At 34.8% G+C, this 16,168-nt stretch overlaps 1 protein-coding gene across 3 annotated transcripts in view; it reads right to left on the bottom strand.

Annotated features, from left to right (window-relative positions):
- LOC123682870 (potassium voltage-gated channel protein Shaw) overlaps positions 1 to 16,168 on the bottom strand; it is a 300,148-nt gene that overhangs the window by 16,360 nt on the left and 267,620 nt on the right. Inside the window, exon 8 of one of the 3 annotated variants that reach the window (XM_045621678.1) lies at positions 781 to 859. The exons of 1 other annotated variant lie outside the window; for it this stretch is intronic. In XM_045621678.1, the coding sequence (XP_045477634.1) occupies positions 789 to 859 (71 nt within the window). In that variant the 3' untranslated portion in view covers positions 781 to 788. Of the gene's footprint in view, positions 1 to 780; positions 860 to 15,596; positions 15,713 to 16,168 lie in introns of all 3 variants that reach the window. One more of the 3 variants, XM_045621677.1, reaches the window with a different exon arrangement.

Raw genomic sequence — 16,168 nt, 5'->3', positions numbered from 1 at the left:
AATTTATAGGTTCATGATCTTCTTATGAACATCGTGTAAATGTTTGTTCCAAACCGGAAACAGTCTTATAATACAACGTATTTGGAGAATCGATAAAGGGAAAAATAAACGGCTAGTAGGCCATCCCGGTGAATCACCCTGTATAGGACTCGATGAATCATATTTGTGGTCTCTCATCCAACAGCTCAAGTTATCTCAACCATTGAATTTCTCATTATTTTCAACACAAATAACATGACACCAATATCCTAAGGAAACATTTAAATCTTTAATCCCAATACAATTTGAGGTATGCTCTAAACCGTTGTCTTTACGTGACCAGTCATCCAGAACTTGATAAAACTTTTTGTCTGGTATGAACCAAATATAACTACAATTTACATATATTACTTAGAATTGCATGAAATATCCATTGGTGATGTCTACTGAAAAATTACCTTATAATCGCTATGTTATAAAATAACTACCCTATACTATCCTAACATAAATTTTAGTGTTCATGGGTTGCCAAATCACTTCAAACAATCAATACACCAGAATCCATTCCGGTAAAGTCTCTATATACAAACAATACATTTCATGCACGGTTCGATAAATTTCTCAACACGCAACCCTCCATCATTCGCCCCAATTACACACTACGCTCACTAAGACCTAACGTAGAGGCTAAAAAGGAGTCCAGAACACGTCAAATACAGATATAGGCAGTACTGACATGCCAGATCCACACTATCATACAGTTTCATGTTGAACACACATTAACAGACAATACATAAATACCGATTGCTTTACTCCCTCGGCATGTCGGTGCTAGATTTCGTGCCGTTTATTCGGAAGGTGAACTGTCGACGGGCCTGATCTGCAAAAGACAATTATATTTCCAGATTACAAACTAGAATGAGTTTTCGTGACGGTGAATTCAAATTTTTTTCCCCTTTTTTCATTTGGAGTACCTAATGAAAACTAACAAAATTTTTATTTCCACATAATATATCTATCTCCCAGAGATGTTCATCAACAAAGAACTAGATGAAAGAGCCTGTCAGATTATAGAATGTTACTCTGATAACAATCTCCTATAAATCCAAACAATGACCAAACGGGAAATGGGATTTCGATAGCAAGAACGTATCCAAAGATTATGTGCTGCGCTCTTGGTTGAATTGTGTGTGAGTTGTTCTAATGTGAAAATTAGAGATACCTAGCGTAAGTAATCGGTCTTGAACTTTGATTCTTTGAAAGTGAATAACTAAGTACCAGTGAGTTCTTCTTATTAGTTCCAAAGTTGTTTTTATGCTCCTCCATGAATTATCAAAACAAATATATGATGCTTGATCCTATTGGGATTATCAAAGAAAAAAAGAAGAGGAAATGACAGGTATAAGTAAATTACACCACTAAAAACCATGTCATCATTTAGTTATATAAACCATTATTTCAAATAAACCATACTTATATCAAATAATTGAAATGTTCATTACGAAAATGGAAAATTTTGGCTCATTTGAAAAACTTCAACGTTGGAAATATTTCGACGAAGTTGGACAATATCCAAGTTCATTTCAACCAAAACAATTTGAGAAAAATACTAAAGCAATATATACAAGATTTGAACTTTGGGTGATTGGGTATGTGACATATACAAACTGAATTTCAACCTTGTCGGAAGGGTTTTTTCCATATTCTGCCCATGACATTTCTATTGGGTGAGTCAATAGTGCTCGATCGATCAATAACTCTTGAAAATTTTGAGCTGGGAGAATTATTCAAATATAAAGGAATCATCAGTAATCTGCGCAGAATTTAGGGATCACTCAAAAGGTGGTCTGTAAGGCATTGCAATTTAAAAAACAATTACCTTTTGAAAATTCCATTAAGTCCATCTATTCAAATGGTACGCCTTGATTTTTTTCGACTCCCGGATACCCTTGTTAGTAATCTTTTGTTGAGACATGTTGTGCCTAAAATGAATATTTTTCAAAATGCTTTGCATTTCATGTTTTGTACGGAGGCTGGCATTATACTTTCCACGCATACAGTTTGAAAGGGATAATATTACTCAACTCTACTTAATGCCTACAAATAATATCAATTAAAGATAAGTCAAAGCAAAGAAACCATCAGAATATTGAGGAATATTCATTCAGACAAAATGAAATGGAGACTACGTGAAGAAAAGGAAACATACTTAGTCTGAATTTTCTTATGACGGCCACTCACGAAGCACCCGTGCTGGAGCATTAGGAGCATCTTCCAGTCTATTCACAGTCGAGCAGCTCGGTTCACGGCCACCTGATTGTAAATCAAAGACGGAACTTGACTGCTCCACTGGAAGGTGCTCCGACTGCTCGAACACGGGTGCCTCGTGAGTGGCCGCCATTTGAGAGTTCAAAATGACCCAGGAAATGACTGCATATTTGCATCGGAAAAGGTCTCATCAATCTCAAATCGCTCAGATTTTGCAATGTTTTGTAATAATTTCAATATAATCGAAATGAAGGGTAGGCCGTTTGAAAAAAGTTTGCAGACATCTGAGCAGATCTGAACGATAAATATTGATGAGATTTTTTTCGCTGCAAATTTGCAGTCATTTCGAATTCTTTAAGAGAATTCAGACTATGTCTATTCATTAGGTCTTTTTTTCATTTTATCAAAATTAATGTTTCCAAATGTTTTGATGAATTCTTCGATTTGGCTTACCTGCAATTGATATTAATAGCATGTCCTAAGTGGAGCTGAGTAATATTATTCCTTTGGAACTGTACACTTGGAAAGTATACTAGCAGTTCCCGTACCTATAGGGTGTTCCAAATTCGATGCTCGCTGAAAGCATCTCGAGAACTATAAGACTTGGAGAAAAAATGTGCAATGAGCCCCTATCTCTTGAAATAATAAGATATCATTAAGCAGATCATGGATATCTATATCTCAGTTTCTGTTCGAAATTTCAAAAAAAATTTAAAACGTTTTCGTCACTAATTTTCAAGGTTTATATGATATCCGTAACATATCATAGAAATCGATTACCGTTTTAGGAATATAGCGATAAGTTGGTGTTTCTTAAAGGGAACGCCCTATATTGTTCAACGCTGTTTTTTAGCCTCAGATTTTTTGGAAGGCATTGTGTTATTGATTTTTCAACAATGTCGTCCGTTTCAAAATTGTTTTTAGACTTCATTATTATTAGGACATCTTACATAGGTAGAAAAACCAAGATATAGCGAATTATTTGAAACAGTCCCATGTGGGCCTGCAAAAGACTCTTTGGAAAAACATGGGGCGGGAAACCGAAAATGGTTATACACAGCGGTTGGACAAAACCCGAGGAGGCCACCACACACAGCCGGTTGCAGAAACTGCAAAGGCTGGCATGCATTGATGTTACAGGAGCTATGCGCACAGCTCCCACAGCAGCACTGGAGGTCATACTGGACTTGCCTTCCTTACATTTACATGTAAGGAAATGTAGCCTGCTGGAAGCAATGAGAAGCTCCTACCTGGTTGGACATATGAGGATATTGAATCAACTAGACTCAAACCTCTACCTACGCCAAAAAGGTCTTGAAGCTGTCACAAGCCGAGCTTCGGGTGATGGTGGGACTGCTGAGGGGGCAAATCATTTGTACTGTATGGGAAAGTCAGCAGATGAGATTTGCAGGCTCTGAGGATCAGAAACAGAAACAGCCGAACACATGGTATGCAAGTGTTCAGAGCTGGCTGGCCTGAGGACCATTCATATGGGAAAGCCACTCCTGGATACCCGAGAGGTAACGGCCAAGGCCCCTAAGGAAGTTGTCAGTTTGATTAAGGTCATTGACAACCTCCTTGGGTTTCCATGAATGAGTAGGGTAGATAACAAAAGTAACAAAAGATCTACATGGTCGCAGTTCCCGGAAGGCTTACCGAGCCACAACGAGAACAGATCAAGATATCTATGATTTGCTTTTTGATGTCTTATTATTTCGAGAAAAGAGATTGGGGGTCCTTGAAAATTTATTCTCTGAGTTTTAAAGTTCTCGAAATCCTCTCAGTGAGCATCGAATTTGGTACACCCTGTACCAAATACGAAGCATTTTGAAAACTATTCATTTTAGGCAATGTCTCAACAAAAAAATTAATACTACTTACTAGGATATCCGAAAGCCACGAAAAAATCAGGGCATTTCTCTTAAATAGATGAACTTATTGACATTTTCCCAAGTTCATTTTTAAAAACTGCCAGTATCTTTCGGACCACATGTAGAGTTATCCGTGAATTTATAGAAAAATTGAAAACTTTTCGAGAATATATTAAAAAAAAATCGTACAATTATTTCGAAAGGTTTTTAATCGGTACACCCAAATCGGTTAAATCTGTTGTCACTGAGATATTCAGTGTTTTGCTGATATCCCTCTTGCATTTTTTATGGTCCTGATAACGTGATCGACATGGATTATTGTGAGAAACTTAAAATACTGAATCTGAATGCAACATTTCAATTACATTTTCCGAATGTAACTGAGTCGAGAACAAATTCGAAAATTTCAACGGTTAACCGTAATAAAGCGTCGCATCAAAGGTGGAACAACCCGAATTTACGGAACAAGAGATAATTTTTAGTTAGATGCTTGAGTATATCATAATTTGAGAATTATATAACTGAGAAATAATCAGGTATATTTCAAGATGAGAAGTTTATTATTTCTGGACTTTACAAGTTTATTCTATAGCTATTGAAAAGTGAAAAAAAATTATCGTTTCATAATGTGAGTTACGATCCTAAGGTACCTTATTTTCAAGTTACACTGAGATAGGTGAAAGATTTAATGTCTCAATATAACCAAAATTAAAAAAGTCGAATTTTACTTCTAAAACTTTCGCCGACAAACTACAGAAGCCTGTTTCTCAACTCGGCGTCAAGAAATACGGCACAGCGCAGGAAAATTTTTCTACCGGAAACTCGAAATCAGCGTCGCCTTTCTCTCCCCCTGTTTCATCGATCAAAACTTTCCTCATTAAATAATAACGCAAATGTGCTCTGAAAGTTCAGAACGATCACGCAATAGCAGCAGCTGACGGATAGTGCGAATACTGGGAATGCTAACAATACGCAAGCAATTTTGTAAACAAAGCCTTCAAAACACAGGAAAACCTCTCTGGGAAAGAAACTGATACACCGTCAAATTGGGGATGCTCGTGTTCTCAGCCATATGTTGATGCTTGTTATTTTACAGGCGTTTTTTGCTAGTATTTTATTCAGACGGTAATACCCCAGATTATAGGAGACAATTATATGGTACGGGGATATATGGGTATGTTTTGGCTATTTGAAGGGAATTGGGTACTTACTTATCATAGATCTTAGATTTTTATCGAGATGAATTTTGGACACAACACTGTGAATTGAATTAACTACTTGTAATCTGAACGAAACAAATATAAAAGAGAGTTTTTGGAGGCGGTTGAAATCATGAGCCATGAAACAAATTTAAATATCTACTCAGATTTTAATGGTATTAATTCCATGTATTGCAACATCGTTCAATTGATTAATATGAGTCAAATTAGATGATTATGCCTTACAGATAATTCCCTCACTATAAAACGCCTCATCATTCCTCATTGAGTGACGTCACTCGTCCTATGTTGTCGTTCCTCTCTGTGTCTTTTGTCTTTGTGTTTTTTCTATGTTTTTAACCTTTGACATTATTCGTTCATATGTCTTTTAATATTTGACTAGTTTGATTCTGTTGTTAAGATTAAGTAAAATATAGTTATTTCTGCCAAATTACATATTATATATGAACATTGTAATAATTTTAACTTTTAAGACTCACATTAAGTTATGCTGTGTTAATTTCTGTGTGTTTTTTACAACTTTATGTAATTTTCAGTAGCCCTGAAGAAGGACAAGTTATTGTCCGAAAGCTTGGCTGAAGCAATAAAGAGATAAAATTGTTCAAGTTTGACTACACACCCGATATCCTTTCTATTTCAAACTGTGAATTGAAATTGAATGAAATATTCAAATCGATAAAGCTGCTAAAATTCACTAGAAATCTCAAGGGGAAGTTCACCCAAAGGTGATCTATCACTTAACCCTTGTAGCATACAAAATATACATGTGAACAAAACTTATGCAAAAACGAAAATATACACAATTGATCAAAAAAAGAAAAAAAATATGAGCATATCAATAAACAATTCCAACAACTGCCAAAAACTCACTCTAACAAGGAGCCGAGGAGATAGGCTTTAATCTTTTTCTTAAAAACATTTTTATTCAACAATTTGAAATTATCAGTCAACGTTGAATTTAGTTCAATGTTAAATGAAATTTGGTTGCAAATATTGCCATTATCGTGGTTCCTATTTAAATAAAACGAATTGTTGTTTAGTACTCATTGGATTTCATTAATAAAAGTCACTCAACTAGTGTCGACAAGCATGGTCTCGTTTTTGATTGGCTGAGCCTAAATATGGCGGGTTTTCCTTTACATTCTCTGTTTACTTGATTCTTCGGATTTATTCAAAATGTAAAGCCTATTTTATTGAGTCACTGTTGTATTCTTCAGTTGATGCTGTCAGGGGTCTCTGCTGACTTGGGAGTGCCGTAACACCATAAAGCAACTGGCCAGAGGAAATAAGGTGACTCTACTATGGGTACCAGGGCACTGTGGGGTTGAAGGAAATGAGAGAGCGGTCGAGCTTGCAAAAAGTGCATCATGGTTAAGACCTGCCGGACCTGAGCCTTTCTGTGGGATAGGAAAAGACCAATACAAAGCTGCGGTCCAGCTATGGGAGTTGAACAGTAGGACAATCCACTGGACTAACACTCCTAGACTTGCTCAGGCAAAGAAATTCGTGAAGATTTCACCTACTTACACCAGAAAACTCCTGAAGCTGTCACGAGCGGAGCTTCGGGTGATGGTGGGACTGCTGACGGGGCACTGTCGGTACAAACATCATTTGTACCGTATGGGTAAGTCAGCAGACGAGATTTGCAGGCTCTGTCGATCGGAAGTAGAAACGGCTGAAGACTTGATATGCAAGTGTCCAGGGCTGGCTGGCCTAAGAACCATTCACATGGGCAAGCCGGTCCTGGATACCAGAGAGGTAATGGCCAAGGCCCCTAGGGAGGTTGTAAATTTTATTGACGTCGTTGACGACCTCCCTGGGTTTCTATGAATGAGTAGGGTAGTGAACAAAAGATCTGCATGGTCGCAGTTCCTGGAAGGCTTACCGAAGCAAAACGACCCCAGTTCAAATAATAATAATAATAATAATAATTCTTCAGTTGAATAAATTTCTTCTATATACAATCAAATACTATCAGGCCCCATAATTTTTGATTTTGACCTGTGTCAGTTCAGTTCAGTCCATTGCATTCTTAAGTTCTATGGTTAAGCCATATGGTACGCCATTTTTAGGCTCAATTGGAACGAATTATCGCCACTGTTTCTTAGTAAGTCTCTGTAGTTTCGCCTATGTATCGGCATTTTCAGGAGTTTTGTCAAATTAATAGAATTAGTTGAATAAATCGTTTTAACTGGGCTTTACATGTGAAATTTCAAAAGCTGTGCGATTTCTAGTTAAATGAAGATACATAGGCGAAACTTGTTGAGTGACTTTCATTAATAAAATCCAATGTTCAATATTCATTGTTTTCTTCGTTTTCTATCCATCTATTTTAGGCCTGTGTGGGACCCTTCAGAAGCTAATTTTTTTTCCTAATATTGTAATATGTTAATCCACTTATTCGAAGATTTCGATTCAAAATAATATCTAGGATTATATGTTGTTTCGGAAAATATTGTTATGTTAATGGCTTTTCAATGAAAGTTTTCATTTTGAGGTTAACAAAGAAATGTATTTCTCAAAATAAATCAATAGATGTTCATATGGTTGTGGAGAGGAAAGTATGCAATTAACGATGAAAAACGAGTCCAATGAAAGCCACAGTCACGCAGCACCATATCTTTCTCATGAAATTTCCCATGAACAGTTGGTACATTAATTTGCGGCTATTTATGTCTTACATAACCGAGTCCGTAACTTCATGAATTTTTCACACATGGCCCCAAAAAAAGTCTAAAGATGTTAAATCACAGAATCTCGTTGGCCAATTGTGATCACCTCTTCGAGAAATAAAACGGCCTGAAATCTTCTTTTTTAAAGATTTGTGATTGTATCGTTGCTTCTTGTTGAAAATAAGAGTCGTCCACATAAATATCTTCCAATTCTGGAAAAAACTGTGTAATGTCGTTTGCGGAATGACTAATTCCCAAGATCGACGAGTAATCGACAAACCTGGGTTTTCGTCAATACTACGGAATACAGCAGCAATATTCTTAGTTGTCCTTGAGTTTCGATTCTTTGTATCATTAATCTGACCCAACAGCTGAATTTCTTTCATCAGACTCACTATTGCCATCCGAGATGGTGCTTTACGACGACCCTAAAGTGCTTCATTTAAGTGAACTCCACAATTAATCATATCGAATGTCAACAATCTTATGCCTTGTTGAAGCGTGTATCGTTCCATTTTTAGTAATGGCGTACTTTTTATTGTCAAATGACAAAAGATATTAGCTGCCTAAATAGATACTTCCCATTGGAAAATCTTTTAAAAGTATAACATTGACGTTTACAAGAGATAATAAAAAAAAAACTAATTTCATAGAAGCATTAAAGAATATAATTTGCCTACAATTTATTGATTCATGATCACAAAACAACTGTATTTCTTTCAGAATTATCCAATATCAGCCATATGATAAGAACGTATCATGAAGCAATTGTGATGAATCATTACAGTTTTTACTTATTAGCTTTCACCTATTCGTCACATATATTATGTGATATTAGATATTGTGTACATGCAACCCATTTTTGAAGACCCGCTGAAATATCACATCGGGAAGGCCTGGATCGAAATATTTTTCAAATGAAAGTTTCTAAGCCCTCTGGGGGCATCGAATGCAAGCATGCGATGTGACCACCAAATTTGATTTGAAGGTCATTCCAAGGTCAAGTAGATTTTTTAAATGTGGAATATACATTCTTGTTCGAAAAATTGGTATTATTCTGAGTATTTTGGTTTAACCAAAAAATGAATCGTTCAAGGGATATGAAGTTTTTTATGCATAAAATAGTTATAATGGAAACTTCTATGCACAAGCAACTGAAAATATTTGAAGAAATGAGTATTTTTGGAGAGACAAATGACAAATCAAAAATAAACAAAACTTGAATTGATAGCACATTTCACCTAATTAAAAGTTCAAAAGTTTTCCTATGATTAGCAATGCAGAGTTCTATCTAGCTGCAGACGGTTCATAAAAGCATCAATTAATGAGAAAAAATAATAAGGAGAATTGAAAAAATAATAAAAACTGAAAAAATAATACTTCTGAAATAACAATATAAAGTTCACAATTATGAACCAATACATCTATTTGAAGTAGTAACAATTTCGAAATTCGGTTGCGGCGAGATTTTATTATCGCCTTGTTAAACTATGTTTGCGGTTTGAAAAAAAATCCAGAAAACAAACTGATTTTAATTTTGGAAATGTTCACATCATACGGAATACAAAAACAAATGATTCGTTGAGAAATAATGCTGAAGAGTACTTTAGCGTGACCACTTCCAACAAGAAACAATTCATATCTCCAGAGAAATTCGATTTAAGGAAAAAACGATCTAGTCAAGACAATAGTTTTTCAAGAAGAATATTTCCTATTCCAAAAATCTAGTAGCACTTGAAATCGAACTTCAAAGTCATATTGAATGCTTTCATTCGATTTGCCCCTGAAAACTTTCATTCAAAACAATTTAAGATTCGGCCTCCAGATTCAGTAAATCTTTTAAAACAAGCCACCCTGTACAGTATTGGTATGTCAAGAAAAGAATGAAATACTGGCAGCTTCAACTTCCTTTTCAACTTTTTCATTTCAACTTAACTCTCCTCATCTCAAGTACCCTGTTAGGTCAGAACAACTTTAAAACATTGGCTCTATACGACGTTTTTTCCTGTCTCATGAATGAGCATCATTCCTCCATGATATATTTTCAGACAAGGAGATGCAATTATCGAGAGCACTTCCACGGGGCGTTTCATCAACCAATGGCTGGATCGTTTCAAAGAAGATCATTCATGCTTCATTATCGAAGGGGATTGCAAGGGTTTGATTTCCGGTAGTCTGCAGCGCAACTAAGGTATCGTTAATGGTTTATTTGATTCTATTGAACATCGGAAGATCTTTGTTCGACAGAATTATATTGGTTCAATCACCATAAATCCATTCGGATATCCTAGAGATAAATCCTGTTATTGGTATATGAAAATTGAAATTTTGATATTTTACATAAAGAATTCTGAGACTGAAACATGACGTAATTACTCATTTGCATATAATATTTCCTCATGAAAGACCGAATAGATATTCACAGCTTTTTCTCCAATCACAGAACTTCACGGATATACCGCGATAGCCTATATGGAATTTATGGAAAACGCATCACAATTTTCAACTGAAAATTTGCATGTTGGGATTTGAGACAATGATCTTTCTTCCTAATTCAATTTTCAGATCTCTGAAACTTCCGGCTACACCGGAAACAAACTACTGCTTCCTTATTTCCAATGGCACATCCAGTATATTATTGAATCATTAGATAGCTTTTTTTATGACAATTCCAGCAACACCATACCTTTGGTAAAAACTCAATGTTTCATGAGTTAATGGGATTCTATGAAAAAAATGGTGGCAACGAGGACTCACATTCTTTTGAATATTTCTGCAGAAATAGGTTTTTTCGAAAATACCTTCATTATTTTCGATTCCACAAATACGTAGTATTATAAACATGTAATCGTTTTGGACGAAAAATGTAAGTACAGGTTTCTATTAGAAAATCAGGATTTTGGACAACTCAAATTCATAAAAACTCAAGATTTTCAAATTAGAAACTATATTTTTCAATATTTCAGTCGATTGTATGTATAAAAGGTAGGGGTTACTTAAGCAAGCCGTATACCTAAAATGAATACTTCAAGAGTTATCGAGAAAGAACTTCAAATGAGGAAAAACCGCAATTTCTGTGGAGTAATTTATGACTAGAATTCGTAGTTTTGATAACTATTATTAATTAGTTATCAAATTCTGACATTTCAAGAATTGTAATGAATTATTTGTAATTGCAAATTGTATTGGTTTATGGATTTTTCAATAATCCCAACGAAAAATTAGTTATAATTCATGAAATGTAAAATGAATTTTAATTTCTTTCTGTGTATTCCGGAAGTCAAAATCTTGAGATTTGACCAATCACGAGTAAAGCAGCAATCGCAATCCTGGCCATGTTATTTCTCGAAGAGGTGGTCACAATTCGCCACCTCTAAACTTTTTTATTTGGAGCCATGTAATAGATAATATCTATGCCAATGCTACAAAATCGATTCAACACTTTAAAATGAAATTCGGGGACCTACAACAACCATGAATGTGCGAATTAGCCATGGAAAATTTCATGAAAAAAATTTGATGCTACAACGGTAACCATACTGGTCATTTTGCTGATAAATTTTTTCATCACTTATGGCATACATCCAGCACCACAATGAAAAAAAAATCCATTAACTTCCCTCAAAATATACTCGTTTCTTTTTGATATATCAAAATGAAACCTCTAATAATGGTGAATGAAAATCTTTTGAGAAATACCAACTGTAATCAGTTGATATAATCAAATACAGGGTGATTCCGGAGGAGACCGTTAGATATTAGGAGAAGTTTACACTAGTCAAGACAGTTTCAAAACATTGTTTGGTCCGATTCGACCGATTTTGCTTTTATTCATACCTTTGGTATGGCTTGATCATTATTGATGAAATTTTCAGTGTAAAACAATGTGATTGTCTACTTTCTATAATTCTGACACGTCTTCAAAAATACAGCGTGGGAATTATAATAAGATCAGATTATATTTGCAGGTTGAAAAAACACCCTGTACATTCTGTTTTCAAAAATTCACTATCTGCTTAAGATTCTACCATAAGTGTACATTACTGGAGCGTTTTTATTTTTTTTGGCACACGTCCAGTTTTTCTAGAAAAAATTTTAATGATGAACAATATCGTTATTTCGCTCCAAGGCAGTGAGCATATTCTGAACTAGATAGTAGAATTTGATAGAGTCTTGTAGATAATAAAATGATCGTTGTGTAAGATGGCCAATATAGCCTAACACATATAAGGAAGAAAAAAAAACCATGGATCTTTACGAACTTGATTTCAATTGAGATTTAAGTTTCATGGATAATTTTCCATTTGATAAAACTATTTTTCATCATTCGGAAGAGCTTTGTATCATTGGACGATACAGCTTTACTATCTAGTTCAGAATATTTTCACTGCCTTGGAGCGGAATAACGATATTGTTCATCGTTAAAAAAATTTTCTAGGAAAACTAAACGTGTGTCAAATAAAAATCGCTCCAGTAATGTACCGGGTTTTTCACCATAATTTGACCCCGCCTTAAACTTTTTTACTAGAAGAGGTACAAAAAAATGTTTTCCACAAAAGTTTCACGAAATCGACTAGTGTTTTTTAAAATGATTTCACAAAACGAAATATATACAGAGTGGGCAACATACTGATAGCAACTTCATTTTTTCAAATGGAACACCCTGTATATTCTTCTATATTTGACTAGCTCTTTTTCCCATGATTTCGAATATATAACATATGTTTGGTCTATCTCTCTCATTCTGAGTACTACAGAGTTTCAAATTTCAAGAACCACCTGGCAAAAGTAATCAATGTAGAAGGCTGCGATAACTCAAAATGCCCTTTTTTGACTTATCTCGTTGGCAACGATATGACATACGTTTTTCACTATGAATTGGAATTGTATCATTTGGATGCAACTCCATATATTCTCTCCTTGTGGCTTTCTTATTTTTATTGGTCTCTACATAAAGCGAAAATATTTCAAATTTTTCCGCTTCTGTGTAGTGCATATTCGGTCAATAGTTTTATTCAATGACAAACGTATGTTATATATCATTGTCAACGAGATAATTCAAAAAAGGGCATTCTGAATATCGCAGCCTTCCAATTGAAATTACTTAACTTGCCAGGTGGTTCTTAAACTTTGAAACTCTGTGGTACTCAGAATAAGAGAGATAGGCCAAACATATGTTATATATTCGAAATCAGGGAAGAAAGAGCTAGTCAAATATATTAAAATATACAGGGTGTTCCATTTGAAAAAATGAAGTTGCTATCAATATGTTGCTCACTCTGTATATATTTCGTTTTGTGAAATCATTTTAAAAAACACTAGTTGATTTCGTGAAACTTTTGTAGAAAATATTTTTTTGTACCTCTCCTAGTAACAAAGTTAAAGGGGGGGGTCAAATTATGGTGAAAAACCCGGTACAGTAATGTAGTAGAATCTTAAGCAGGTAGTGAATTTTTGAAAACGGAATGTACAGGGAGTTTTTTCAACCTGCAAATTTAATCTGAATTTATTATAATTCCCACCCTGTATTTTTGTGAAAGTGTTAGAATAATTGGCAGTAGACAATCATATTGTTCTTCACTGAAAATTTCATCAATATTGATAAAGCCTTACCAAAGTTATGATTAAAAAAAATCGTTCGAATCGGACAAATCACCCTGTAGACTCTCAATAAAGGCCCCCAACCATAAACCAAACATTGTTTTGAAACTGCCTTGACTAGTGTCATTGAAATGTAATAGCATGAATAAATATTATTATTATTATTATTATTATTATAGTGTAAACCTCTCCTGAAATCTGACGGTCTCATCCGGAATCACTCTGTATATGCCTGAAAACGAAGATAAGCATGTGAGATTTGGTGATAAAGTCTCTCACTACTCTGATGTTTCAGTTTTTTCGATAATATTTTATTTTTTTTCCCCAATTTGCGTTGAACACTTGATATCCCAGTATCAAGCAAATACACAATACCTAATGCTGATGAGAAACCGCGATAATCGATTGGCAAACCTTTTAGTCTATATGTAAATGGCCTAATTTTTTATGACAAATTCATTCCAATTCCTTGAACCTGACAACAAAAAGAAATGAACGACCTCCATAATATCCAGGGTAACAAATCGAACGGAAAAGACAAATTGCGAAGATTTCTCATACAAATTGCTGTTTCGTGCGCCAGACATTCTATAGCATTGCGTGAAGTTTACGGAGTGCGTTATCTTCTCGCCGAGAAATCAATTTCGAGCATTGAAAGTCATTGGAAATTAAAGATCTTCCGATTGGTCCTAAATGGCAACCGTTTGAAGGTAATTCAGGTTGAATAGAATCATTTGATCTTATCTACCCCAAAATTAATGGATAGGAGCTGAAATATTATCAATTCTTTTCTGGGAGTGATTGTTTCGGAAAAATTGGTTAAAGCTAAAGCACCAAATAAGGAGGTTTTGTGTGATTGTTTAATAATAAATCAACAAACTTGTAAACGTATCGGGTGTTCCAAATTAGTTACCCAGTGAAGGTAACTCAGAATTCCTTCGACTAGAAAAAATGAATGGCGTATTTTCGGGTTCGATTTTTGAGAGAATTGATTCGGGGAAAACCGTAACTGTTTTCAAGCTTTAACAGAAAATTGGAAAATGGCGTTAAATTAAAAGTTCTCATAAATAATTTATTACTGGAAAAGATCAGAGGGAATGAGGAGGCCAACACACTTGCCAGAAAAGGAGCACAAACTCCTTTCATCGGCCCGAAACCTTTCTGTGGTGTAGACAAATGCACCTGCAAGAAAGATATTCAGGATGAAGGGGTAACCGAAAGAGAAAACTATGAAGGAATCTTCCTGGTCTGGATCACTCCAAAAAATTTCTTCGACACTTTGACTCTACAAAATCCAAGAAGTATCTGGATCTTAGTAAGAATATGCTACACCTCCTCACTGGATTCCTCACAGGGCATTGCCGTCTTATTAAACACCTCATGAGAATGGGTCCAACAGAAAATGACGAGTGTAGATTCTGTGGGGAGGAGGAAGAAACTCCGGATCAACTGGTGACGGAATGTCTCGCCATACAATAATTTGTGTTTTATCACAATGACTTTCGCAGTTATAATACAAAAACACACTTATGTTTTTTCAAATGTGAACCAGAGAAATTTCTGTGATGGATTCTACCAAGAGCAGTGCATGAGAATTTTTTAATTCAAACCATTTTTCGATTTTTTTTATAGTTTGAAAATAGTTGAATTTATGAAGTTGTGGTTTTCACCAAATTAATTCTCTCAAAAGTCCGAAAATGTACCATTCATTATAGAAATGAAATGTTTGTTGTGTCGATGGCTGAGAAAGCCAAGCACATACAAAGGATAGAAAAAAAATTATTGAACAAGTTATTTCCAGATGCAGCATCAATCATTTCTTCAGAAAAAGATATATTGGGAATTATAAATTCATTATCGATTTGTTTCAAGGACCGTATTAGATTTTTTTATAAGGTAATGATCCCTTTCATTTGACGGTGTATCATGTTCTTTCACGAGCTGTTATATTCAAACCACAATCCATCCTGTATGTAAACTCAAACCTGTATGTTTCTATGTATAAAAAGCGAGTGAAATGAAGATTAGAACTGGTCGCAGAGCTTGCTCTTCTTCCTTCTGCTGGCTTGTATGACCTGATGATCGTCTAGTTGGTTCATATCTGTGTGAATAAAAAGCATGAAATGGATTCTTTTAGCGGCAGAAAGAAAGTCAGAGTATTCCGAATTTTATATCATGCAAACTTTAAACATCAGTGGAAATTCGAATTTTTTACTTATATGAAATATGTAATTCCATGATGCATATGCCAAGAACTATAGATCTAGTGTGTTATTCTGTAAAATGCAAAGCTGTTCACAAAAGACTTCATGTTTTATTATAATTCATATTATTCATTATTTTTGATTGTTAGATACTTTTCTTGAAGAATGGCAAACTGAGAGTATTCTGATGAATGGGTAGTAAGTATGATATACTGACTTAATTTCATTGAGCGATTCGAATTTTTTCCAAAATGAAATATTTATTCCATCTCAATGGAAATCTGTAATTCATGAAATATGGAGTTACCAATAGAAATAAGAAATTTCTTGGGTAATTTCAACAATAAAAAGTT

The sequence above is a fragment of the Harmonia axyridis genome, chromosome 6 (assembly GCF_914767665.1).
Source record: "Harmonia axyridis chromosome 6, icHarAxyr1.1, whole genome shotgun sequence".
NCBI lineage: Eukaryota > Metazoa > Arthropoda > Insecta > Coleoptera > Coccinellidae > Harmonia > Harmonia axyridis.
Note: the sequence above shows the minus strand (reverse complement) of the source record. Positions and strands in the feature narration are given on the sequence as shown.